This window comes from Argopecten irradians, chromosome 5 (assembly GCF_041381155.1).
Source record: "Argopecten irradians isolate NY chromosome 5, Ai_NY, whole genome shotgun sequence".
NCBI classification, from domain to species: domain Eukaryota; kingdom Metazoa; phylum Mollusca; class Bivalvia; order Pectinida; family Pectinidae; genus Argopecten; species Argopecten irradians.
The window spans coordinates 12,489,026-12,516,981 of NC_091138.1; the positions used below are offsets into that span (position 1 = coordinate 12,489,026).

Here is a 27,956-nt window from a genome sequence, read left to right on the forward strand (position 1 = left end):
TTAAGTTATCTTGTGCTGACTTCATCTTTTTCGCTAATGTCATCTGATATATCATAATAACTATTTGCAAGCATTTGAATTTGTTTTAGAAATTAAGTGTTCCAATGAGAAACTTTTAAGGTATTAGCCCCTATTTAAACTACTGGTAGTGATATTGTAAATACCTAGCCTTGATGCATACTCAGTTTTTTTCTCAAATTAATCATGTTCAAATAACACCTAAAAAGTGATATATAGGTATGTAAAATATCACTATATGTAGTTTTAACAGGGGCTAATACCTTAACATTATTCCTTTGTAGTTTTCAAAACTTTCATCTCTTTAATGATAATGCCTTCTTGTGGACCTGAATGAATGTTATTACAATAAATTAACTGTTGATTGAAAACAAAATCTTTATTAATACCACAAACTTTCTATGACATCTCTTTAAAAGAATGTATTATTGGAAGTGTTATTTAAAAGAAGCTGACAACAAATTTGACTGGAAAATAACTTTATTCACAATCTCTCATCATTCATACATACAAAGTTCAGATTCTTTTGTTTGCATTCTTCCAAATTTTCAATTTAGACATGACAAACTTCTGTATTATGTTCTAAACTTTACTATCATTCAACAGCAAGTAAAACTTCCTTTCTGTCATCCCTAATCTGTAAAACATAATTTCTAGTGAATTTGTACTAACACCAATTTAATTTTTACCACTCATGACAAATATTTCAGCCCTTGACTTTAGTGTTGTACACAGCATGGACCACTACCAACATTACTGTAATACTGTAGTCAGTAAAACTTTTCAAGCAGTTTGACATTTCAGCACAAGCATTAGTGTGACCTGGAATGGTCGTTTTATAGAACACCATATGATGTACACACTTGCTGTTCACCATTCTGGGACATAGCCCAACACAGACCTCAACACTAGTGAATGTCTGAGGAACAGCAGCAAGAGAGTCTTATTCCATGATCCCTGCAGAGCATAGCAGTACTTAGAACTTTGGGACTATTTCAACACTTAACAAACTCTGTGTTCCATTCCTGTACAAGTTCCATTGCCTCCTGGTCTTGATATCTCCTGCAATTGAAGGAAGGATATAATACATTGAAACATATATTTTGTTTTACTGGTAATGTGAATACACATATAATACTTGAAGGAAGGGTATGTATTGAAATTTAAAATTTAGTGCTGGTAGCAAATGAAATGAATGCAGCCACATTAGTTTTGAAATAAAATATACAAAGAACTAATTTATAAATTTGTGATCAATCACAAAGTGCATGATATCATGAGAAGAAGAAAGGAAGAAAGAAAGGGGAGGGCACAATATCATAGTAGATAGATACTCTAGTCAGTCTTTGTTTGACTGCTGCCCCAAAACAGTATCCATAGAGATAATAGGCAGACAAAAACATCTCTAGTTATAACTTGATGTATCTTGTCTTCCTATTATCTCCCCTGTTTCAAAACATACTTGCCAACTTTTTGAAATTCTTGTGAGTGTAATTTTATGTGTTTAAACTTTTAACATCAAGAAAGTCTTCTTATTAATCCCCTATGAAGAATGTTCTGCTTTTTAATTGAGGACAAGACCTAAATAAACTATTTAACTTTGAGCTATATAGTTATTTAAATATTTAATTACATTTTTACAGTGAAATATAAGGTTTTACGGTGAAAATAAAAGCGATACACTTACCTCTTCTTCGTACTCATGAAAAATATCTAAGTTTCCACCTAACTCGATGAAATAAAAGTGGTATTCATCAAGAAACAAGGAATATCCACTCTATAATTGAATGGGACCACTACGAGACGGTAAAATCGCTGTGGTGTACCCGATATGGAGTGGACATTTCAAGATGGTGACCGGTTCATAATGAAAAAGGTATGTGTCGGTTACAAAGTGAGGTTTCTGCAGAAATAAGGAGCTTATTTTTCCATTGCATGGCCAGATTTTGGGATAATTTGACAACTAACATGCACATCCATTCCTTTGGATCTATAATTACGTTTTATGGTTGTATAACTGCTCCGAAGTTGGCGTTAAGCTGCGATTTGAAAATCGAAGCGTAACAATTATTGTAAGCATGCAATTTTGGGACGTTTTGATGCTTATATATGCCGAATGATTCATCACGTATATCAAAAATGGTGTTTGTACTTAATTCTGCCAAAGCACTGCTCATTTGGTCAACTCAACTAGTTATTGATGTTAAAACAATTTTGCATTGACATGGAGTGGACCCTGAAAATTTAATCACAGAGTGAACTCGAAATTTTAGGTACAGAGTATACTTTTTTGATATGGAGTGGATAATTGAAATCGATAATGATTTCTGCGGAAACCTCACTTTGTAACCGACATCTACCTTTTTCGTTCTGAACCGGCCACCATTTTGAAGTGTCAACTCCATATTGGGTACACCACAGTGAAAATATTACTTACTAGGTAGACTGTTGTCATAACGTCAGGAGCAGACTGTTGAAGTCTGGAGTACACACAAGTCTCTTATCTACATGTCCAAGCACAGCCATGTGACCCAGATCTCCACTGTTGTTGGCTTCTACAGAAACTAAATCCTGAAAGAATTTAAGGCATTTAATTAAGATTAAGAGAGCAATATTGCATTAGAATACTACAATGCATCTATACATGTTTCTCGACAGATTTATTGTTAAAGCATAGTTGGAAACCAAACATAAGCAGATAAGAAGGTTGAACCCTAATTTTCCACCATGCATCTTCAATAAAAATTCCTAACTTAAGGATATAAGGCACAATCCATTTTTTTTTTAATATTAGAAAATAATTATACAGCGGACCCTCGATAATCCGGACACCTTCGTTCCCAGCCTAAACCGTCCAGACATTGCCGTCCGGATTGTGAGTTTTCCGGACAATCGGCGTTCCGATTATCGCGGGTCCAATGTAGTTAACTGTAGAAATTTAAGTTTCTATACATGCATTTCTTTATTCCTCATTTTATTGCTACATGGAAGGATTCAATGTATGAATAACACTCATTTTATTGCTACATGGAAGGATTCAATGTATGAATAACACTCAGTAATTTAAGAACTTCTATTTAATTCTATAGCAAATCATTCACCTGCAAATAGGCCTAAAATAAACATTAATGGACCTCACAATACCTGTAGGAATCCACACTTAGTTCCCATGGATACATCCAGAGTAATGTTTCCCAAAACCAGTTGAGTACGACCTGATTTCCGCACCACCAGTTTCCCCATGTATCCTTCAGAGAAATCCGAGAGAGAACAGGAGCTCATCTTCTTGGATAGATTGTCCTGTTATATAACATGTTACAAAGACAAAATTAGAACACTTTACAAACAAATATTGAAATCTCTATAGAATTACTTGAGTGTTATGATATGTCTTAAGCTTGGCAATATGTATAGAAGAACAGACCATTTAAGTGAGAAAATATGCTATGACACTTATCTTGAAAATTTAATTCAGGCCCATTTAAGACTCACAAAAAACTAGTACCATCAAACTTGATAAAAGTAGAACATTTAACTAACAAGTTATATCTAAAATTTTATTTAATACTAATTTAAGTAGATTTATGCCTTCAAAAAATCAAAGTGCCAAGGCCACTCATAGATGCTGTGAATGAAGGACTCAAACAAAGGAATAAAGAAAAGGTTTTGAATTTAGTATACTAAGTGTGCAGTGTTGAATTTTTGAGTTAAACAAAATATATTTTACGGTATACCGTATTTATTTCATGATATTTAAAGTTTATTCAAGAACAATAAGTTGAATAACTCATTTTCCTGAAATAAATTTTATATTTAAATTATTTCTGAAATAACGATTTAAACACAAATAAAACCAGTCAGAATCAGAGTTTCATTTTTCATAATTCTTTATTAATTAGATTCTATCAGAATTATCAATTTCATCAATGTCTCTTCAAAGACAAACAAATCATAAGTTAACATAGCCGTATCTTTATATCCACTGAACATTTAAGAATATGTAAGAAAAATGTAACATTAGAAATATTACGATTTACGCATATGTCTTGGTTTCCTTTTTAGAAAACTAACATGGGTTGCTTTGCCGACTTTTGACTCATAAATCATGGCCAGCTTCTTTTGCCAAATAAAAGGTACATTATTTCGTTACGTATAAAACTCAAGATTTATTTTAAATTCACAAGAACGCTAGTCGGTAACATAAAAAAAACTTCATGTAATCATTGGACTTTAGCAAGTCTTCGTAAGAGTAACATTAACAGTTAGTTACTGTACTGGTTGGCGACATATTATCGTGAAGAACACATTATCGTGATTTTTGCTTTGCCGACTTTTGAATGATAATAAATCATGGCCAGATATATTTGCAAAATTAAAGCAATCTGATTAAAATGCAGATCCTTATACCCACTCCGTTATATAAAGGATCTGACAATATCCCATAGGAGGTCACGTCCAGATGACCTTTATACCACGAGGTCTTCATATAAGATACATTTTCTACACCTTGTCACATCCATTGAAAACGATATTTTGTCCCAGTATACTTATACATTTAGCTTTCTTGTGCTCTTTGGGGGAGATGACTACGTAAGCAAAAATAATTCTGACAGTTTTTTCAAACTATTTCGTCCCTGAAATTCACTGTCAAAATTTTGCAAGTAGCAATTTGATTGGCTACTTTCAAAGGTCACCTGGACATGACCCCTAATGGGATTTTCTCAGATCCTCTTATCAAACGTGTCTTTTGAATTTATAAGAAAGTTAACGTCAAGAGCATCGGACTTTAGCAAGTCTTCGTAAGGCTACCATACATTACACGCCAATATAAGTTCATTTGTCACTCTTAGTAGCTTGTATATATATAGATCTATATTATCATTATATTTTGTAAGTTTATGTTGATAAATTTTGTACCTTTTCTCTTTCAATATAACGCAGAGGCACAACTAGCTCCCAGTGACAGAACAAGGGAGGAAACTGATAACTATTAACTTTTACTGCGCAATAATATCATCAGATATAGTTCGTCAATGCAACCGAAACAAAAACCTCTATAACCGTTATAAGAACTTTCTTTTGCAATTATCTTCCTAACATTTCATTACATTAATTGATCAGTAGCATGAATTACATAAAATTGAGATAAAAACCCGAAAGTCTGCTGCGGAAGAAGACATCAAAGAAGGCGTTGTTCGTGATTTTTGGGACCATACATGACGCGTAGGTATACATAAATCCAACTTCGCTAGCCAAGGGTATTAGTTCGATTCTCTTTCTACTACCCCTGGCATATCTCACTTCAGAACGGGTGGTCCCGCACTGCGCCACCTGCTGGATCACCGCAGTTGCGCCCCTTCCATTTACGTAATAAGCAACAAATTAAAAAGCTCGTATCATTGTTGTATGTTTGAAAAAATGGCAGCGCCCTATGAAACACGTGTGTTGTTTGCGACAGATTCAAAATACCAAAGATGAACAAGTGTGTGAGTCATTTGTTATTAGTAAGTTCGGAGACATGTTTTTTGTGTTTCATGCAGAAGTTCTGCAATATCCAATTTTGTAACGAAATCGCAGTATATCATTGAATTGTTTACTTTGTGAAACATAAACCATGGACGTACTTTCCAATCTGTTTGGAGAGCAACGTCTCCAAGACGTTCATTCAGCTGGTATAAAACATCTAATTGATTAAATAGATAGTAATATAACTTCGCTAGGAGTTGATGTTAACAGGCATGACATGCCTGATGCCACAACATACAAATGTAGGTCACTATACTATCGCTTCAGTTCAGTTCTGCTGACATATCAAAGCTGCGTTTTCATTGGTCGCCTGAACCTAGCCGCATCCAATCAGAATTTGAAAGTGAAAACACCTGTTCTGAAGTGACATATTCCAAGGGTAGTAGGAAGAGAATCGGACTTAATACCGATTTTATATAGCGAAGTTGACATAAATCATATAGTCCCTACTCAACACTTAAAACATACCGTCTATGGTGCATATGTATCTACAAATTCAATGTTTGTGTTTTTGAATACTGAGGTTCGATTTATTCATACTATCAAGTAATATGTAAAATGAACAAAACAACATTAAATTTTCATCGCGGAGTGGTTTTATTACTTAGATGTGCACAGGCTCTCTGAAATCCATGCTAGTTTGAAACATTTCTATAAATGATAGTCACAGAGTCATTGCAAACATGAATTCCATCAATTGTCAAAGAAATCATAAAGTATTGGTAGGCAAACCAATCAGTATTAAATGTTGAATTGAACCTTACCCCATTCTTTTTGGCAGCTTTGTGTCGTTCATCGTCGTCCTTATCTCTATTGCTGGCTGGAACACCTGGCATAGCATCAGGGAATTGGAAAAACAACAAGTCACTGTTTTCTGTAATGGGTAAAAATTAACAACATGTATATAGTAGAGGGGAGATAAAACTAAGAAGTATCAGAATTCTATCATCAGATATCGTCACATTTATAGTAAAGGGGAGATAAAAATAGGAAGTATCAGAATTCTATCATCAGATATCGTCATATTTATAGTAAAGGGGAGATAAAAATAAGAAGCATCAGAATTCTATCATCAGATATCATCACATTTATAGTAAAGGGGAGATAAAAATAAGAAGCATCAGAATTCTATCATTAGATATTGTTACATTTATAGTAAAGGGGAGATAAAAATAGGAAGTATAAGAATTCTATCATCAGATATCGTCACATTTATAGTAAAGGGGAGATAAAAATAAGAAGTATCAGAATTCTATCATCAGATATCGTCACATTTATAGTAAAGGGGAGATAAAAATAGGAAGTATCAGAATTCTATCATCAGATATCGTCACATTTATAGTAAAGGGGAGATAAAAATAGGAAGTATAAGAATTCTATCATCAGATATCGTCACATTTATAGTAAAGGGGAGATAAAAATAGGAAGTATAAGAATTCTATCATCAGATATCGTCACATTTATAGTAAAGGGGATATAAAAATAAGAAGTATCAGAATTCTATCATTAGATATTGTTACATTTATAGTAAAGGGGAGATAAAAATAGGAAGTATAAGAATTCTATCATCAGATATCGTCACATTTATAGTAAAGGGGAGATAAAAATAGGAAGTATCAGAATTCTATCATCAGATATCGTCACATTTATAGTAAAGGGGAGATAAAAATAGGAAGTATCAGAATTCTATCATCAGAATATCGTCACATTTATAGTAAAGGGGAGATAAAAATAGGAAGTATCAGAATTCTATCATCAGATATCGTCACATTTATAGTAAAGGGGAGATAAAAATAGGAAGTATAAGAATTCTATCATCAGATATCGTCACATTTATAGTAAAGGGGAGATAAAAATAAGAAGCATCAGAATTCTATCATTAGATCTCGTTAAATTTATAGTAAAGGGGAGATAAAAATAGGAAGTATAAGAATTCTATCATCAGATATCTTGACATTTATAGTAAAGGGGACTTAAAAATAGGAAGTATCAGAATTCTATCATCAGATATCGTCACATTTATAGTAGAGGGGAGATAAAAATAAGAAGTATCAGAATTCTATCATCAGATATCGTCACATTTATAGTAAAGAGGAGATAAAAATAAGAAGTATCAGAATTCTATCATCAGATATCATCACATTTATAGTAAAGAGGATATAAAAATAAGAAGTATCAGAATTCTATCATCAGATATCGTCTAATTTATCAGGCTTTTACTGACTGCTATAGTTAGTGTTATTATAATCACACCTGATTTTCCCAGTTTTGTGAATAGTTGGTCACAACTCTCCTCCACAGCAACAGGGAACTGACTAAGTCCAGTCATTTTTGGGGTTGGCTTGGTATCCGTAACATCCATCTGATCGTCAGCAAATCCAGGTTCCTCTACAAATAACAACAAGCTTTTGGTGTACTGTGACAAATTCCTACTCTTTTTCTCTTTCTATCACTAGCTTTCCCTAAGATGAAAGGTTCTAATGAAGATGATTAGCTTGAATCAGTTAATACATATAGAAATAGAACATGCCAACAGTAAACACAAAAGATACATAGTATTCAATAACATATGGGTACCTGGTTTTACTCAACTTCAAAAGTGTGTACCCATTCTTTTTTATGACAAGTTAACTCACATCTAATGATAAATTGGAGGTAATCAAACTCAATATAAGGCCAAAAAAAATAATTCTTAGTTTCTCAGGCCCCGCCGCATCAACATTTACCCCCAGCACCAACGTTTGTTATGCGCCATAACTAAAAATTAAAATTGAGACCGCCGCATCGAATGCACCCCAAATTTCCATTCGAACTCGCCCGAAATTAACGCACCCGGAAATTGGCTCCAATTTTAGTATGTACCTTTTATTTCTGGTAAAAAATGGCTGCCGATGTCAGCATTTGCCTAAAACGGAGTGTTTCCTCCCAGGATTATGTACAGTCAAACCTCGATGTATCGAAGTTCAAGGGACTGTCAGAAAAACTTCGAAACATCGAGACTTCGAATTATTCGTGGTTGAAATTAGACCGATGGTTTTTTTTAACATGACCAACTGTGGTAGTTGTGTACAGGTCGTCTCCGTCCCGTAAACTTTATACACATTGCATTTACCACAAGCAAAAGAAAATAAAAACGAAGTATGCAATTAATAACATATATTGCTATCGTTAGCAATACATATGTATATTATAAACAAGACTTACGTGTACTAGGCCTAACCCATGTACAAGTGTTCGTTTGGTAACTATTTAAGCGATGGTTAATTTCACGGAATGAATATAAAACGAAAACCCATTTAAAAACGAAACTAAAAAGGAGGAACCAAAAGCGTTACAACGACTACAAAATACTTCGATTTAGAATGATCGATTTGCTCCAGTATTTATGCCAAAGTTGTGCAATGTAACAGTTTTGAGTATGAGTTTATTAATAATGTGGCTCGCTATTTACCGTTCCGTAAATTCGACAAACCGCTACCAATGGCGGCGGCGAACATCAAAAACGACTAACTGTATCTTTGCCGTACTAATGCTTTAATAACGCAGCTTGTAAAAACAAAGCACCGGGTATCGGCCTGATTAGTGATATTAATTTTCTTGATGATATCAAGCAAGCAACACAAGCTGTCATAATCCCTATTGTCCGGCGAAGGGCCGTCGCGAGACAGCTAACGTAGGTGTGACAGCATGCCGCGGGGTATCGGCGAACACCTGATCTGTACAGGTAAATTTTTATTCGAATCATCGAGTGTCAGTTACCTATGATTCTATAACAAATGGTCCATGAAAAAAGTTCGATACATCGAGAACTTCGATTCATAAAACTTCGATTCATACATGGGTTAGTTAGTAATGTTATATAGTGAAGAAATTCGGGACCAGACAAAAAGTTCGATACAGCGAGAAATTCGATTCATCGAAGTTCGAATCATCGAGGTTTGACTGTATTTTCAACTGGTTTTCTTTGGATATAGTGACAATTGAGATATTTAAAAGCTATTCTTAAAGACTGAGTAAGACTTTACATTTTCTACATGTGTTTTCATTGATTTTCATGTCCTTCAAGTGAGAAAAAAATTAAATGTTATCTGCCGCATTTGTTTTCAGAGAAATAAAAAACAAAAAATATTCTTGCCGCCCGCACTGACTTTTTAAAAAAGTGGCCTGAGAAACTAACAATTAATTTTTTTTGGCCTAAGGTCCTTTCTGCAGTATCCATATAAGATACAAGAGGCCCATGGGCCTTAACGGTCATCTTACTCATGGCACAAAACAACAAAGTCACAGTATAAAGTATTGGTTAACGATTAATATAAACAATACAAGGAACTCCTTAGTTGAATATGTAAGTTTCTGAAAAAGGTAAATGTCGTTTGTGAACAAACTTGGAAGCCCTTCATCCAAATATGGTCGAAACCCATTCAAGGATTAATATAAGGAGGAGTCAGATTTTAAAGCCAAATTTCAGCAAAGCTCCCATTGTGGACCTCGGTCATACTATCCCCATGGGTCTTACCTCGGTCCTTTATAAAATATGATTGTCCTTACCTAAAGTTCCCCCTCCTGAATCAATTAAAACCACTATAGACCAATTTTCATTGAGATCGGAGACTGAAACCTTAAAACAGGAAATGGGCCAGCGGCCATCTTGGAATACTAAAATCTTTACAAAAATGTTTGCATGTTGTTTGGCATCAATTAAAACCACTACAGACCAATTTTCATTGAGATCTGAGACTGAAACCTTAAAACAGGAAGTGGGCCAACGGCCATCTTCGAAAACCAAAATCTTTACGAAAATGTTTGCATGTTGTTCGGCATCAATTAAAACCCCTATAGACCAATTTTCATTGAGATCGGAGAGTGAAACCTTAAAACAGGAAGTGGGCCAACAGCCATCTTGGAAAACCAAAATCTTTACGAAAATGTTTGCATGTTGTTCGGCATCGATTAAAACCCCTATAGACCAATTTTCATTGAGATCGGAGACTGAAACCTTAAAACAGGAAGTGGGCCAGCGGCCATCTTGGAATACCAAAATCTTTACGAAAATGTTTGCATGTTGTTCGGCATCAATTAAAACCCCTTTGACCAATTTTGATTGAGATCGGAGACCGAAACCTGAAAACAGGAAGTGGGCCAGCTAAAATTAAGAAAATTTGCCCTTTTGGGACCCCATCACTCAGCCCCTAGGGGTCGGAACCAGACTCATTTATATAAAATATGATTGTCCATCCCCAATGATGTTTCATACCAAATATAGATGAAATTCATCCAAGGATGAAGGAGGAGTAGGATTTTAAAGCTAAAATTAAGAAAATTACCACATTTGGGGCCTCAGCCCCTAGGGGTCGGACCAGGCTCATTTATATAAAATATGACTGTCCTTCCCTAATGATGTTTCACACCAAATATGGATGAAATCCATTCAAGGATGAAGGAGGAGTAGGATTTAAAAGCTAAAATTAAGAAAATTTCCCCTTTTGGGGCCCCACCCCTCAGCCCCTAGGGGTCGGACCAAGCTCATTTATATAAAATATGATTGTCCTTCCCCAGCGCACGACGACGGACAAATCACGATGACTATAGGTCATCCTGACCCTTCGGGTCAGATGACCTAAAAAGATAAACTGATAGAAGAAAACCTGAAATAAGTGATATAATCAGCTTCTAAAATTTTTAATTTGATGTTTTGCTCCATCAGATGATACAAGGAACTTACTTTTGATTTTGACATTAGCATTCTGAAGAAGATCAGGTTTAGTATGACGATCCACCATGGCACATAGAGGTAACACCACGGGCTGAGAGGTAGGGTCCACATTCTGACTGGACATATCTATAAACTGAGCAAGGAATATATCTTTTAATATAAATTACCATCATAGCATCTTTTAATATAAATTACCATCATAGCATCTTTTAATATAAATTACCATCATAGCATCTTTTAATATAAATTACCATCATAGCATCTTTTAATATAAATTACCATCATAGCATCTTTTAATATAAATTACCATCATAGCATCTTTTAATATAAATTACCATCATAGCATCTTTTAATATAAATTACCATCATAGCATCTTTTAATATAAATTACCATCATAGCATCTTTTAATATAAATTACCATCATAGCATCTTTTAATATAAATTACCATCATAGCATCTTTTAATATAAATTACCATCATAGCATCTTTTAATATAAATTACCATCATAGCATCTTTTAATATAAATTACCATCATAGCATCTTTTAATATAAATTACCATCATAGCATCTTTTAATATAAATTACCATCATAGCATCAAAGTAAAATCACCCTATGGGAGGTAGGGTCTACATTATGACTGGACATGCCAATAAACTTAGCAAGGAAACTTCACCTTCTAAACTCTTATCATTAACTTACAGAGGTAAACAAAATGCTAGCCACGTCTAGACCTGTAGTGGTAAACCAGCGATGTTTGTGTTCAATTTGAATGTTTGACAACATGTCATGTATGTCAACCATGATTCCACAATAACACTGAGTGGCTGGCATTTTGTTTAACTCTCAACTGCGCATGATTTTTTTAAAATAAACCTTAAAAATAACAAGAGGCCCAAAGGGCCTTAACGGTCATCTGACTACCTTGGCAATAGTAAAACTAATTATATATGGTGTCACTTTGTCAGGACCATGTCAGGATCATTTTCAATTTCTTTCAACAAATTTTATTTCAAACAAGAATCCCAAGGGCCTTAACATATAGGAATTAATTAGAAATAGTGTCATGGTAGCCATCTTCGATTTGTGATCAACCAGAGATGTAACAATACTTTGTCGGGACCATGTCAGGATCATTTCATGCAAGTTTCAGCCAAATTGCACCGGTAGAACTTGAGAAGAAGTTCAAAATGTGTTTTCAAGATGGCGGCTGTGGCGGCCATCTTGGATTTCGGATCGACCCGAAAAATAACAACACTTTGTTTGGACCATGTCAGGATCATTTCATGCAAGTTTCAGTCAAATCGCACCAGTAGAACTTGAGAAGAAGTTCAAAATGTGTTTTCAAGATGGCGGCTGTGGCGGCCATCTTGCATTTCAGATCGACCCGAAAAATAACAACACTTTGTCGGGACCATGTCAGGATCATTTCATGCAAGTTTCAGCCAAATCGCACTGGTAGAACTTGAGAAGAAGTTCAAAATGTGTTTTCAAGATGGCGGCTGTGGCGGCCATCTTGCATTTCAGATCGACCCGAAAAATAACAACACTTTGTCGGGACCATGTCAGGATCATTTCATGCAAGTTTCAGTCAAATCGCACTGGTAGAACTTGAGAAGAAGTTCAAAATGTGTTTTCAAGATGGCGGCTGTGGCGGCCATCTTGGATTTCGGATCGACCCGAAAAATAACAACACTTTGTCGGGACCATATCAGGATCATTTCATGCAAGTTTCAGCCAAATCGCACTGGTAGAACTTGAGAAGAAGTTCAAAATGTGATTGAACCGAAAATAACATCACTATGTCGGCGACCATGTCCGGATCATTTCATGCAAGTTTACAGTCCAAATTGCACACTGGTAGTTTCAAACTTGAGAATTTCGGAAGATCAAAAATTTGTTTTCAAGATGGCGGCTGTGGCGGCAGTTCAAAAATTGTTTTCAAGATTTCATGATCGAATCCGAAAAAATAACAACACTTGTGTGTCAGGGCAGATTCAAGTCAGGATCACTGTATCCATTTCAAGTTTCATATCAAATCGCAACCAGTAGAACTTGAGAAGAAGTATCAAAATAAGATTCATAATGTTATTCAAGATGGCGGCTGTGGCGGCCATCTTGCATTTCAGCATCGACCGAAAAAAAAAAACAACACATTTTGGTCGGGACCATGCAAGTTCAGTCAAATCGGATCATTTCAAAAATGCAAGATTTCAGCCATCATTTTCAATCGACCCCGCACCGGAAACCAGAGGACTTGAGAAGTCCAAATCGCAAAGATTTCAAAATGTGTTTTTCAAGATGGCGGCTGTGGCGGCCATCTTGGATTTCGGATCGACCCGAAAAATAACAACACTTTGTCGGACCCATGTCAGGTATCATTTCATGCAAGTTTCAGCCAAATCGCACTGGTAGAACTTGAGAAGAAGTTCAAAATGTGTTTTCAAGATGGCGCTGTGGCGGCCATCTTGGATTTCGGATCGACCCGAAAAATAACAACACTTGTGTTTTGGACCATATGTCAGGATCATTTCATGCACAGTTTCAGATCAAATCGCACCAGTAGAACTTGAGAAGAAGATTCAAAAATGTGTTTTCAAGATGGCGTGCTGTGGCGGCCATCTTGGCATTTCGGATCGACCATCCGAAAAATAACAACACTTTGTCGGGACTTGACAACACGTCATGTATGTCAACCATGATTCCACAATAACACTGAGTGGCTGGCATTTTGTTTAACTCTCAACTGCGCATGATTTTTTAAAAATAAACCTTGAAAATAAAAACTTGAGACTTCGTCTCAGGTGAAGTGAAGAGTTTTACAATGCCATCATGCTATATATATCGTATCGGGGCACACTTCGTCTCAGGTGACCTAAAAAATTAAAAAGCCTTATAATATAGGCAGGTTTAGCGGACTACCCCCACCCACAATCCCTTCAATTGTCCCTATATAAACCTACATAAATACACTTTAACCTTCTATAAACCTAGATATTCCAACATTTATTTCTAAGGTAGAGGGCCTTATTGCCAGTATATAGCTACATCTTTCACGATAAACATATCACACATTTGTACTTACATCATCCCTCAGTAGATAGTCCAACACCTGCTTTGAATCATCCTCTCCTCTGTCCTTCTTGATTCCTATAGAGATACCTACAGAGCTTGAGCCTGTTCCTCCTCCTCTACCACCTCCTCCCCCACTTCCTCCTCCTCCTCTGCCTCCACCACCTCCTCCCCCTCCACCACCTCCCCCTCCGCCTCCTCCCCCACCTAGGTATTCACCTGAAAACCCTGAACCTGAAAAATCAAGCAGTTAAAACAATAAATTCATAACAATACAACACTAGACCTGTTGACTGTAAAAAACTAAACAAGGGCCCAATGGGCCAGAATCAGTCACTTGTTATCTGGTCATCATGGTTCATACTAAACAAACATCAGAGGCCCAAAATCAGGTCTCTATGCCTCACCCTTATTAAGAAGAAGTTATTAAAGATTTTAGCCTATTTAACCCCTGAGACCTTGAAATGAAGGTTCAAGGTCATCAATTTGAACAACAACTTGTAGCCCTTCAACCATAAATCTGTCACTGGACCACATATCAAGTCCCTAAGACTCTTGGTTATTAAGAAGAAGTTTGTTAAAAGATTTCAGCGTATTTTGACCCCCTGTGACCTTCGCAATGTGAATGAAGGCATACAGTCATCATTTGAACAAACTTGTAGCCCTTCCATACCAGCATGGTCACACCAATATCAGGTCCCTAAGCCTCTTGGTTATTAAGAAGAAGTTGTTAAAAGATTTCATCCTATTTGACCCCCTGTGACCTTGAATAAAGGTCAAAGTAATTAAATTGAACAAACTAGGTAGCCCTTCATCCCAGCATGCTATAAGTCGAATTTCAGAACTCTAGGTCTCCAAGTTTTTGACAAGAAATTGTTTAAATGGAAAAATTGACACCAGATGGTTAAATATTTCAGCCTATTTGAGCCCCTGCATCCTTGAATGTAGGCAGACATCGCAAACTTTGCTGTCCGATGGACATATCCGGCAAAATTTGACTTGGACCGCCTATTTTAAAATCTGGTCCAGACTGACCGTCCTGAGTACCAGAAGTCAGTAGAAATGGCGTCTCTGAAGTATTATGCAAGTGCCAAACCAGGCAAAAACGTAAACTGCATAAGATAATAATGAAAACAGCTGCCTGAGTACTAAAAGCAGGAAGTTATGTTTACTTCAACAAGAGGCCCATGGGCCTTAACAGTCATCTGACTATTGGCACGTTTAAAGATTTTAGCCATTTTGACCCCTGTGATCTTGAATGAAGATCAGGGTCATTTTTTATTTAAAACAAATATGGTAGCCCCTCATCCCAGCATGTCACAGGCCCAATATCAGGTCTCTAGGCCCCTTATTTATTCACAAAAGTTATTTCAAGATTTTAGCCTATTTGAACCTTGTGACCTTGGATAAAGGTCAATGTTATTCATTTGAACACACTTTGTAGCTCTTCATCCCAGCATGTCACAGGCCTAATACAAGGTCTCTAGGGCTCCAAGTTATTCTAAAGAAGTCATTTAAAGATTTTGACCTATTTGACCCCTGTGACCTTGAATGACAGTCCAGGTCATTCATTTGAACAAACTTAATAGCCCTTCATCTCAGCATTTTGCAGGTCCAATATGAGTATCCTTGGGCTTTCAATTCTTGAGAAGAAGTTGTTAAAAGATTTTAGCTTATTTGACCCCTGTGACCTTGAATGAACGTCAAGGTCATTAATTTGAACAAACTTGGTAGCCATTCATCCCAGAATGCTACAGGCTCAATATCAGTACCCTGGGTCTAATGGTTTTTGAGAAGAAGTTGTTTAAAGATTTTAGCCTTTTTGACCACTGTGACCTTGAATGATGATCAAAGTCATTCATTTGAACAAACTTGATAGCCCTTCATCCCAGCATGCCACAGGCCCAATATCATGTGTCTAGGCCTCTTAGTTATTCACAAGAAGTTGTTGAATGGATTTTAGCCTATTTGACCTCTGTGACCTTAAATGAAGGTCAAGGTCATTCATTTGAACAAACTTGGTAGCCCTTCATTCCAGCATGTCACAGGCCCAATATCAGTCTGCTAGGTCTAATGGTTTTTGAGAAGAAGTTGTTTAAAGATTTTAGTCTTTTTGACCCCTGTGACCTTGAATAAAGATCAAGGTCATTCATTTGATCAAACTTGGTAGCCCTTCATCCCAGCAACCTACAGGCCAAATATGAGTACCCTGGGCCTTCCGGTTATTGAGAAGAAGTTGTTTGAATGAAAAGTTTACGCACGGCCACGCGACGATGGACGGAGCATGATGACTATGGGTCAGATGACCTAACAAGAGGCCCAAGAGGCCTTGACGGTCACACAAGTGCAGATACAGAAAGAGCATTGCAAAGATGGTTCAAATCTGTAAAAAGTATTTACGAATTCGAATAAACGAAAGTTAAACCTTCGTATTTGAATTTTTATTTTTTGTTTTTCATTTTGATAGTTAGTGTATTATGTTACCGAACGTTATGCTTAAAATTCCAATTTGCTTTTCCAACGTTAAACAACAAAACCAAACTAGAAGTCAGTCAGTGTCAGTGATTTTATAAATTTCACTTTTTAATCTATGAAGATCATTTGGTTCCATCAAACCTGTGAATTCAGAAGATTTTTGAAATTTTAGCCTATTTGACCCATTTTGGCCCCGATATGGATATGTAGTTAAAATGCTATTTCAGGATGATAATTCAAACTCAGTTTGACTCATTTCCCATTAAAACTAAGCAAATCATGTTCATAAATGTGTTTTTCCTATATAAACTATAGTAAATCTGACTCCCTCCCCAGGTGAAAATCCGAGATCCCAGGATCATGAAATTCACACGTTTTGTAAGGGGCCTTAAGACCTTTCAATCTATGAAGAGTATTTGTTTCCATCAAATCTGTGAATTAAGAAGAAAGATTTTTTAAAAGTTAGCCAATTTGACCCCTTTTGGCCCCGCCCCTCTGGCCCCTGGGGGTCGGCCAGGACCAATATGGATATGATGTTAAAATGCTATCTCAGGCTAATAATTCTAACCCAGTTTGACTAATTTCCTATGAAAACAAAGCAAGTAATGTTCATAAATGTGTTTTTTTCTATATAAACTTTAGTAAATTTGACCCCCTTCCCAGGGGAAAATCTGAGATCCCAGGCCATGAAATTCACAATTTTTGTAATGGGCCTTAAGACCTTCCAATCTATCAAGAGTATCTGCTTCCATCAAACCTGTGAATTCAAAAGAAGATTTTTGAAGTTTTAGCCTATTTGACCCCTTTTGGCCCCTCCCCTAAGGCCCCTGGGGGTCAGCCAGGACCAATATGGATATGATGATAAAATGCTATCTCAAGCTAATAATTCTAACCAAGTTTGACTAATTTTCTATGAAAAATAAGCAAATAACATTCATAAATGTGTTTTTCCTATATAAACTATAGTAAACTTGACCCTCTCCCCAGGGGGAAACATGAGACCCCAGGGTCATATAATTTACAATTTTTGTAAAGGCCCTTAAGACCTTTCCATCTATGAAGAGAATTTGATTCTACCAGTTCCAGAATTTCAGAAGAAGATTTTTGAAGTTATAGCCTATTTAACCCCTTTTGGCCCTGCCCCTAAGGCCCCTGGGGGTCAGTCATGGAAAATATATTAATAGGATTCAATGGCCATCTTATAGAGATAATTCTGACAACATTTGACTAATTTCCTATCATAAATGACCAAATAATGCTTCAAAATGTGTTTTCACTATATAAACTATAAACTATAGTAAACTTAACCCCCTCCCCAGGGGGAAACCTGAGACCCAAGGGTCATACAATTCACAATTTTTGTAGAGGGCCTTGAGAACTTTCTATCTATGAAGAGTATTTGATTCTACCACATCTGTGAGTGGAGTAGAAGATTTTTGAAATTTTAGTCAATTTTACCCCTTTTGGCCCCTCCCACAGCTCCCTGGGGGGGGGGGGGGGTGTTATATAATTCATAATTTTGATTGGCCTTATGCCTTAGAAGGTTTGTGCAAATTTTCATTGAAATTGCTTCAGTGGTTTTTGAGAAGAAGGCGAAAATGTAAATTGTTTACGAACACACGACGGACGACGACAGACAAAAGGCGATTAGAATTTGTCATTTGAGACTTTGTCTCAGGTGACCTAAAAATTCACATTAATGTTCAGTCCACCAAATCTTGTTTGGTCCCGCTAACTCACAGTCCTTGCCAGTCCGAATGTCCGGCAATTTTTTTTTTCATCTTTTGCAATGCCTGTGTAGGTCAAGGTCATTCATTCATTCAAACATGGTAGCCGTTCATCCCAGGATGTCACATGCCCAATATCAGGTCCCTAGGTCTCTTATTTATTAAGAAGAGTAATTTTAGGATTTCAGACTATTTGACCCCTGTGACCTTGAATGAAGTTCAAACTTTGTAGTCCTTCATCCCAGCATGTCACAGGCCCAATATCAGGTCCCTAGGAATAAAGGTTATTAAGAAGATAAGATTTCATCCTTTTTGACCCCTGCGACCTTGAATGAAGGTCAAGGTCATTCATTTGAACAAACTTGGTAGCCCTTCATCCCAGCATGCTGCAGGCCTTATATGACTACCCTGGGCCTTTCTATTAAATGAAAAGTTTATGCATGTCGCACGTTGCCCAGCAAATGGTGCACCAGGACCGAGGGTGCATGATGACAAAAGGTCATCAGATGACCTAATAAAAAACGATTACATGTACAATTTAAATAGATAAACAAATTATAAGTTGAAACATACAGAATTGGCAAATTATAAGTTGAAACATACAGAATTGGTAATGCAACGTTGGTTGGTTTTCATTATTCCACACGTGTTATTCACATTATACAATGTCTTGTGTATATAAAACTGTGCAAGAATCGAGAGTGTGTTGACGTTTAACAGACGAGTGTTACAAATGCAAATTATGAGTTGATATACAGTGAACCCTCAATAATCCGGACACCTTCGTCAGCCTAAACCGTCCGGATTACGAGTTTTCCGGACTGCTGAATTCCGTGTTCTTAGTCAATTAAATTATCATATACGAGTTACTCCTATTTATCTTGTAACTGATGATAGGCTTTTATGTAATATAAGTGTATTATAATAAATACTTCCTTTGTTATGTTTTATAGGTGTTTTTATATTATAACGTTAAGAATATTAAATAAACGTATTTCTTTTTCAAAATACGAAACTGAAAACCATCGTTAATTGTGTACTATGTATGCATATAGCTATGTATCCCACTCTTGATCTGTAGTACAGCAAATTATGTTTCAAAATGCCTAACCAAGGATTAATATCATCTACATTCTTGGCATAAAAAACTATGATAACAAATAGGTGTGAACATTATAAGAACTAATATAATTGTTATTTTGTATATTGTGTGTTTTTATTGACCATTTCCACAAGTCTTTGCTTTCTGACTTAAAGATGTGTATAACAACGTGCCTATTCATGTCTAACTTCATGCACAATGTACAAGTGTAAATGGCATGTGCCGTAGCCTTTATATCTTATACCATAGACGACAAATTGGAATAGATTCACATACATTTAAAATACTTATTAATTTTGTGAGTATTATCTCACTTTATTTTATCCGAAACTCAGAGCGATATATTCTGCACGCGAAACCATAAGGTATCTACTGTAACAGCATATGTACCCGTACCCAAGATCAAACCGCATGTTTAAAAGTGTGTGGCTAAAAATATATTGTGAATCTCAATTACAACACTGAAGTTTGATCTCCTATAGAAAACCAATGAACCGCTACATGACTGCATGTACCTGTGTGAAAGGTGTACAGGTATACGTCTGTGGCTATGACCTGGCAGCTGTCATTATGACAACAGTGGTAGTGTGTATTTTACACATGACTGTAGCTGGCCTTGGATTTTCTCGGAACATGGCGACAACAAATTGTCCAGATTATTGCAGGTATTTATCAACGAAAATTACCTTCCGTTCCCAAAATGGAGTTCCAGATTCGGAATCCGAATTTCCGAAGTAGTGAGTATAAATAAGGTTACGGAAATCCGTTCCCTGACATTGCCGTCCTGATTGTGAGTTTTCCGGACTATCGACGTCCGGATTATCACGGGTCCACTGTATCGTATATATATTTGTTGTCAGTAGGAAATGGTGTGATACCTCAATCTAGCAGATCGTTTGTGAAAAGTACTCGTCCGCTCGTCTAGACGAGTGGATTTGGCCATCGGACGAGTGAATGTTGACATCACGCTTGTCCGTCGGACGAGTGAAAAATTCTGACAATGACTATATGACCTACACCTTATTAATTATATCGTTTCTCGGTAAATTTATATAGGGTCTGACATTCGTAACGGTTTCTTAAAAATACGACGAAGCAATGATAAGCTTTCGTTTTCTGCATCATTCTAGGAATTCCCGACTTTCGTTTTCAATGCGCATGCGCATGTACAGCATTGTAACATGAATAAATCCGAGGTCTATTGATATCGTAATCAAGAGTCTAGAGGTGTATCGAAAAACAAGATGTCACAGCGAAATTTGCTTCAGTTTTTAGCGACATTCGCCTCAAAAAAATCTTACCAGTAAGCTAATGGAGTTAAAAATAATATATCTCTCACCGTGGAGCATCTCTCAACGAGCCGATACTGCTGCTGGGCAGCTTGCTGGGGTTTTCGGTGAGCTCCCTTGTACTATACCATCAGGGGACAACACATTTTGCTTTGGGGGGAATTAGCTTATCTCCCCTGATGGTTGGAGTACCCGTGTCCATGGCATGGTTATAATTGATTAACCAAGATTCACCAACACAACAAAGTTCCTGGTTCCATATTTTGTTTATTAAAGGTGACTGCCAAAAGTTCCGAAATATTAAATTACAATTATTAAAGCTCCATGTTCTCAGACTCTCCACTCCTGATTGTGACCTTCACTCTCTCTGTTCTAACTCCGACTCTCTGCTGTTCAACTCTAACTCCCTAACTTCTATATTAATCCTATTCTTCATTATAATTAAACTTGTCCCATATCCTAAATCTCATTGGCTAATTCCTTAATTAGGCAATGAATGGGTGTGGTCTGACAATTTCAATATGGGCGGAGCTAAACAATCATCAATGACAATTAATACTATTTACCTTGGGGGTACTCAACTGGTCCTACAAGTTCTGACCCAACAGGTGTTGACAATAAAACCATAATTAACTCTATTGAGTAACATGTGACATTTGGTCAATTATAGGATTTAAGTAAAGATAAATGACTAACAATAAAAGGCTAACTCTGTTAGATAAGCCTACAATAAAAGTGTCCAAGCCTACAATAAAAGTGTCCATAAGACTTCCTACTACATCAAAAGAATCTCAAACCAGATTATTCCTAGTTTTGTACTGATCTACTTAATTACTTCTAAACTTTCTAAATACAACTAATTCCTAACATTTTAACTTGTGAAATATACCTACTACATTGGAAAGTAAGTTAAAATATCGACCCTTTAAAAAGATATCTTTTTTATAACACTTGCATACAAAATTGTTTGGGAATTAAATGTTTTGTCGGTCTTCTTGTAAAACTGTCTGTTAGTCATGTTATCCCGAATCGGCATCAATACAGTTCTAACAATCAAATGGATATATCTAAAACCGCTGTAGGCTAATATATACAGTCACATCTACTTATTTATCTGACAAATATTGCGGACAAGTAAAAATGTCATTCGGACGAGTAGATTGTGATGAAGCACTTGTCCGACGGACGAGTACATTTCAAAATTTTTCCGCAGCCCTGGCAGATCGTTTGTGAATCATTGCTACATATGTTGCCTTTGTAAGTCGTATTATATTGTTGTTGTTAGTCATTTTAATGGTATCGGCAGTGACCTATGCGCATGTCACTACCGGATGTCTCCATTTAGATGAGTCCCGGAACGTGGATATTTCGGGACATGTCCCGCAACTTTCGGGACATTTGTTTTGAAAAGCTAGTCACAACCCAGCAGCCAATGAGAGTAGCAGGAATTTCATAGGGCTCGGATATGTTGACCAGGTTCGGGCGTGACTCACTCTCTATTTCTCATAGGGAAAATAATAATGTAATAGATTTATACTAGGAAAATTCATTGAGGCTAGAAAGATAGCGCACATCATTTAAGAGATTTATTACCAGCAGAGATATAATTAAGATAAATATCATTATCTAACCCAATACAGTATATTATTGGATGTAGATCTAGTAGAAAATACATTGTAGATAATGTTATGCGAGAGAGAACATTGTGGCCTGTCGTAGACAAAGTGTATCACAAACTCGTAGTCTGCGACGTTAACCACAGGCCCGAGACCCGGGGCCTTTGAAAATAAGGCCGGGCCTATGGTTTCCACCAACCCACAGGCCCGAAATTTATACAAAGAATTTATCCATCAGTTAATAATACATCTATTTTAAACACGAAACTGAACTCTTTCATTGAGATAAAATGGTTAAACTGGAATATGAAGTCATTGCATGTCGAAACATCGCGTTTAGTAATCGCGAAGGCATACAGTTCATTTTCCGGTTTAAGGGACGTAACTCTAATACACATTTCCGGTTTGCCTCTAATGGCCTGCATGCTTCGATATATTGATGGGGTAAAGCCTGAGAAGAAACTTAGAATCAAAACGGAAAGCCAACCTACAGTTTCTTCAAACAAAAAATGCGAAAAAAGGGTCCGCAAGTTTCTCGACGAATGGCATAAAGGTAGGCCTTGGTTAAAATATGCAAATGGTAACATGTTTTGTGAATGCTGTCGTGAAAATGAAACGACCGGCGCGTTTTGTGTCGGGACAAATAATTTTAAGCCGACTGCTATAGAGCATCATAAGAATACCAATATTCATAAGAAATACGCTTTGGAATAGCTGTGGCTAAAAACAGTGGGAAAAAAACAACTAAAAATGCCAGGCAGTGGACTGTCTTATGAAGTTTAAAAAAGCAGAATATGACAGACTTGTTATCAAGTTTAGGACAGCCCATGCACTAGCTAAATCCCACCAGAGTTTTCGTTTCTATACCACAATGTGCAAGAAAAATAATTAATCACTACAAGAACAGATATTTAATAGGGATTTTAAAAATATATCAGAAATAGATTGTAAAAAAATCATGACTGTAATAAATAACTTTGCTTTCAAACTAACAAATTATTCAAACTAATATAACATTTCATTTGTTAATTTGTTTATTACTCTCTTTTTCAGCTCCTTCAAAATGTCCAGAAAAGCTACGATTCATCTTCTGATTCAGATTATGGGAGTGATGACGGTGAATCTGATAATGAAATGAGCGAGAGGGAGGTTGATAACATGCTCTTTTTCAACACCAGAGACTAAAACCATTAAAAACTGTAATATCTATACAGTGTTCAGCTTCTTTTTTCTACTTTTATTTTATGGATTTTTTCTTGAAATTTTCGGACCTGTAAAATTTTGATCGGGCCTGTTGATTCTGGAGTTCATATAGGCCCGAAGGGCCTATAGAACATTGTGGCCTGTCGTAGACAAAGTGTATCACAAACTCGTACTCTGTTTATCTATATCTATATCATTAAAAAATTTTAATCAGCTGTTTATCTGGCATTTGTTTTTATTTTACTGAGTGATACAATAACATTTACATGACCTTGAGAGCCTTGCTGACCAAAGCTGAAGACGTTGATACTTCATGTACCAGTAGCACCAGTTATATCATATAGTGGTCCTGGTATCTCATTTGGTGAGGTCTATCAAAAGATAGACCCAACCATATGCATGTTACATGTACAATCTAAATAGATAAACGAATTATAAGTTGAAACAAACAGAAATGGTAAGAACAGCTAAATGTGTAGGACTTCATACATACCTTTCACAGATTTCTCTGTTGGCCCTTGTTCAAATATGGAATGGGACTGAATGACATCTTGTGGTTTTCCCCTTCCTCGGCCCCGGCCACGTCCCCTACCCCTATCAGACCCTGGTCCTTTCCTGTCAGCACTTTGGCTTCTTTTGCCTTCCTTCTTTTGACTCTCATCTTGTGTTTGACTTAAAACAGAATAAAGAATCTAATTGCAAAATGAAAAGTAATTTCCCCCTCCTACAAAATCTTATCATATTACACTAAATGATATGAGGCCCAGATTTTGACCATCTCTGTTAATGAAAAATATCTCATAACCAATCTCTTAAAGCCCTAGGGGTCTCTGTTACTATTTAAATCTAATTATTTACTACAGTCAAACCTCGATGATTCCAACTCTGATGAATCAAATTTCTTGCTGTATCAAACTGTTAGCTTGGTCCTGAATTTTTTTCACTACATAACTTCACTAACAAACCCATGTATGAATCAAAGTTTTCAATATATAACTTTTTTAATGGGCCATTTGTTATAAAATCATTGGTAACCGACACTCAATGATTCAAATAAAATTTTTTACCTGCACAGATCAGGTGTTATCCAATGCCCTGCTGCCTGCTGTCACACCTGTCTCGCGACTGCCTTTCGTCGGACAATAGGGATTATGGCAGCTTATTTTCCTTGCTTGATATCATCAGGATAATTAATATTACTGATCCGGCAGATATTGGCACTTCAATTTTGTAATTAAGCTAGGTTATTAAATCATTAGTTCGGAAAAGATATTCTGTTAGTCGTTTTTTTATTTTTGCCGCCGCCATTGGTAGTGGTTTGTTGAATTAACAGAATCATAAAATAGCGAGATATATAATTAGTAATGTCATTACTCATACTCAAAGTGTTACATTCCTAAATTTGGCATCAATACTTGAGCAAAGTTTTCATTCTAAATCGAAGTAAAATTAACCATTGCTTCAATAGTCATGGCATGTACATTGGTTAGTACACGCAAGTCTTGTTTATAATATATAATTATCAATTAGTTATATAAATGTTTATATAATATTTTTCTGACTACATTACTTTAACAATACATGTGATAACTGATTTATTTTATACTTTGTTTTTATTTTGTTTTGTTTGTGGTAATGCAATGATTATAAAGTTCACGGAACAGAGAGGCATGTACACAAATGCCACAATTATATGTTGGTCGTGGTAAAAAAAGCATCAGCCAAATTTCAACCATGAATGATTCAAAGTCTTGATGTTTCAAAGTTTTTCTGTCGGTCCCTTGAACTTTGATACATCGAGGTTTGACTGTTGTATGTAACTACACAACTATATATCATATTATAAACACAGTGTAAAGAAATTTTAAATCTGATCAAAAATGAGATAAATAGTATTTGAGCTTTAAAAATATGTGTATTATTTATATAAGTTAAATCAATTGTGTAAATCTGCATTTACCTGTCCTTAGTTTTATCACGTCTACCTGCTGGGATGGTAGGAGTAAACACTTTCTTGGGAATTCCTCCCAAGGTCAAATCTCGAGGTCCTCTAATTGAAGGTAGCCTGCAACCCAGAAATATACTACCCATCATATACATTTCACAGTCTCAAAAAAACATTGTTTCTTAGAGCATAAATCATGATAATTATAATATCAATTATAATCATATATAAATATAATGAAATTAATTAAACTCCTTGATATAGCCCGAGAGACTATGGCCCTGACACCAGACTCAGACATGCATTATGACAGATAGTTAATTCAACTCCTTGAAATAGCCCGAGAAAATATATGGCCCTGACACCAGACTCAGACATGCATTATGACAGATAGTTAATTCAACTCCTTGATATAGCCCGAGAGACTATGGCCCTGACACCAGACTCAGACATGCATTATGACAGATAGTTAATTCAACTCCTTGATATAGCCCGAGAGACTCTGGCCCTGACACCAAACCTAGACATTATGACAGATAGTTAATTCAACTCCTTGATATAGCATAAGAGACTCTGGCCCTGACACCAGACTTAGACATTATGACAGATAGTTAATTCAACTCCCTGATATAGCCCGCGAGACTCTGGCCCTGACACCAGACCTAGACATTATGACAGATAGTTAATTCAACTCCTTGATATAGCATAAGAGACTCTGGCCCTGACACCAGACCTAGACATTATGACAGATAGTTAATTCAACTCCTTGATATAGCCCGAGAGACTATGGCCCTGACACCAGACCTAGACATTATGACAGATAGTTAATTCAACTCCTTGATATAGCCTGAGAGACTCTGGCCCTGACACCAGACCTAGACATTATGACAGATAGTTAATTCAACTCCTTGATATAGCATAAGAGACTCTGGCCCTGACACCAGACCTAGACATTATGACAGATAGTTAATTCAACTCCTTGATATAGCATAAGTGACTCTGGCCCTGACACCAGACTAGACATTATGACAGATAGTTAATTCAACTCCTTGATATAGCATAAGTGACTCCGGCCCTGACACCAGACTTAGGCATTATGACAGATAGTTAATTCAACTCCTTGATATAGCATAAGAGACTCTGGCCCTGACACCAGATCTAGACATTAGGACAGATAGTTAATTCAACTCCTTGATACCTTGATATAGCATAAGAGACTCTGGCCCTGACACCAGACCTAGACATTATGACAGATAGTTAATTCAACCCCTTGATATAAGAGACTCTGGCCCTGACACCAGACTTAGACATTATGACAGATTGATGTCTCGCCTACACCAGACATCTATCTGTCATAATGTCTAAGTTTGGTGTCAGACATCTATCTGTCATAATGTCTAAGTTTGGTGTCAGACATCTATCTGTCATAATGTCTAAGTTTGGTGTCAGGGCCGGAGTCTCTCGGCACCTACACCAGACATCTATCTGTCATAATGTCTAAGTTTGGTGTCAGACATCTATCTGTTTAATGTCTAAGTTTGGTGTCAGACATCTATCTGTCATAATATCTAAGTTTGGTGTCAGGGCCGGAGTCTCTCGGGATGATGTGGATAAAGTAGCATTTTTCGTCAATTAGTCCCTCCTTCTGGTGACTGTAAAATATATGTCACAATCACTGGACGATGGGACTAAATTAATGGTAAATTGTTCTTTACCCACATCTTTTTGCATCCAAATACTGACTATTGAGTTGCTCACCTTGCCCCCCTTCCAGTGGGAGCACCTGTTCGTCCTATCAGACCTCTAGGTAGATCTGGCTCTTTCTTTGATGTCATCTTACTGTGTTGCTGCAGAAGAGACAATTCAATTGAAAAACAAAAATAGACGCTTACCATTTGACTTTTTTTTCCATATTTTAGTGAAACCTGAGGTAATCTCATTATCCTAACACAACCTTATTGTTAAAGAGTCTAAAATAAACTAGAAATGTCTGTATATAAATTAAAACCAGAAACATATTCAGTAACGCGCGTTATTGATAATAATAATCTGGCAGGTGCTTGAAGTTCTGATCTCAGATCAGTCTGAAGTAACTGTTTATGTCCAGACACAAACCCTTTATCCTAGAATTGTTGCACTTCATTGTAAAAGGTATCTTGATTATAATCTTCGTGTTTTCCGCATGGTAAAAATTCAAAACACAATTAGGCTACCAAATGCACATGTGTAGTTGCCCATGTTTTCATCAGACGATCACAAACTAAAACGAA

The 27,956-nt window shown here is 36.4% G+C and overlaps 1 protein-coding gene across 1 annotated transcript; it reads right to left on the reverse strand.

The window, feature by feature from the left end:
* Positions 1-480: 480 nt before the first annotated feature.
* Positions 481-27,956, reverse strand: LOC138322885 (DNA-directed RNA polymerase III subunit RPC4-like). The gene is made up of 11 exons (XM_069267087.1): positions 27,802-27,956; positions 27,445-27,533; positions 25,702-25,806; positions 24,235-24,413; positions 14,343-14,563; positions 11,267-11,390; positions 7,798-7,932; positions 6,309-6,418; positions 3,163-3,318; positions 2,456-2,589; positions 481-1,080 (listed from the first exon to the last, which is right to left on the reverse strand). Exons 2-10 carry the CDS (start codon positions 27,519-27,521, stop codon positions 2,470-2,472), a joined length of 1,227 nt encoding a protein of 408 aa, XP_069123188.1. The 5' UTR covers positions 27,522-27,533; positions 27,802-27,956; the 3' UTR covers positions 481-1,080; positions 2,456-2,469.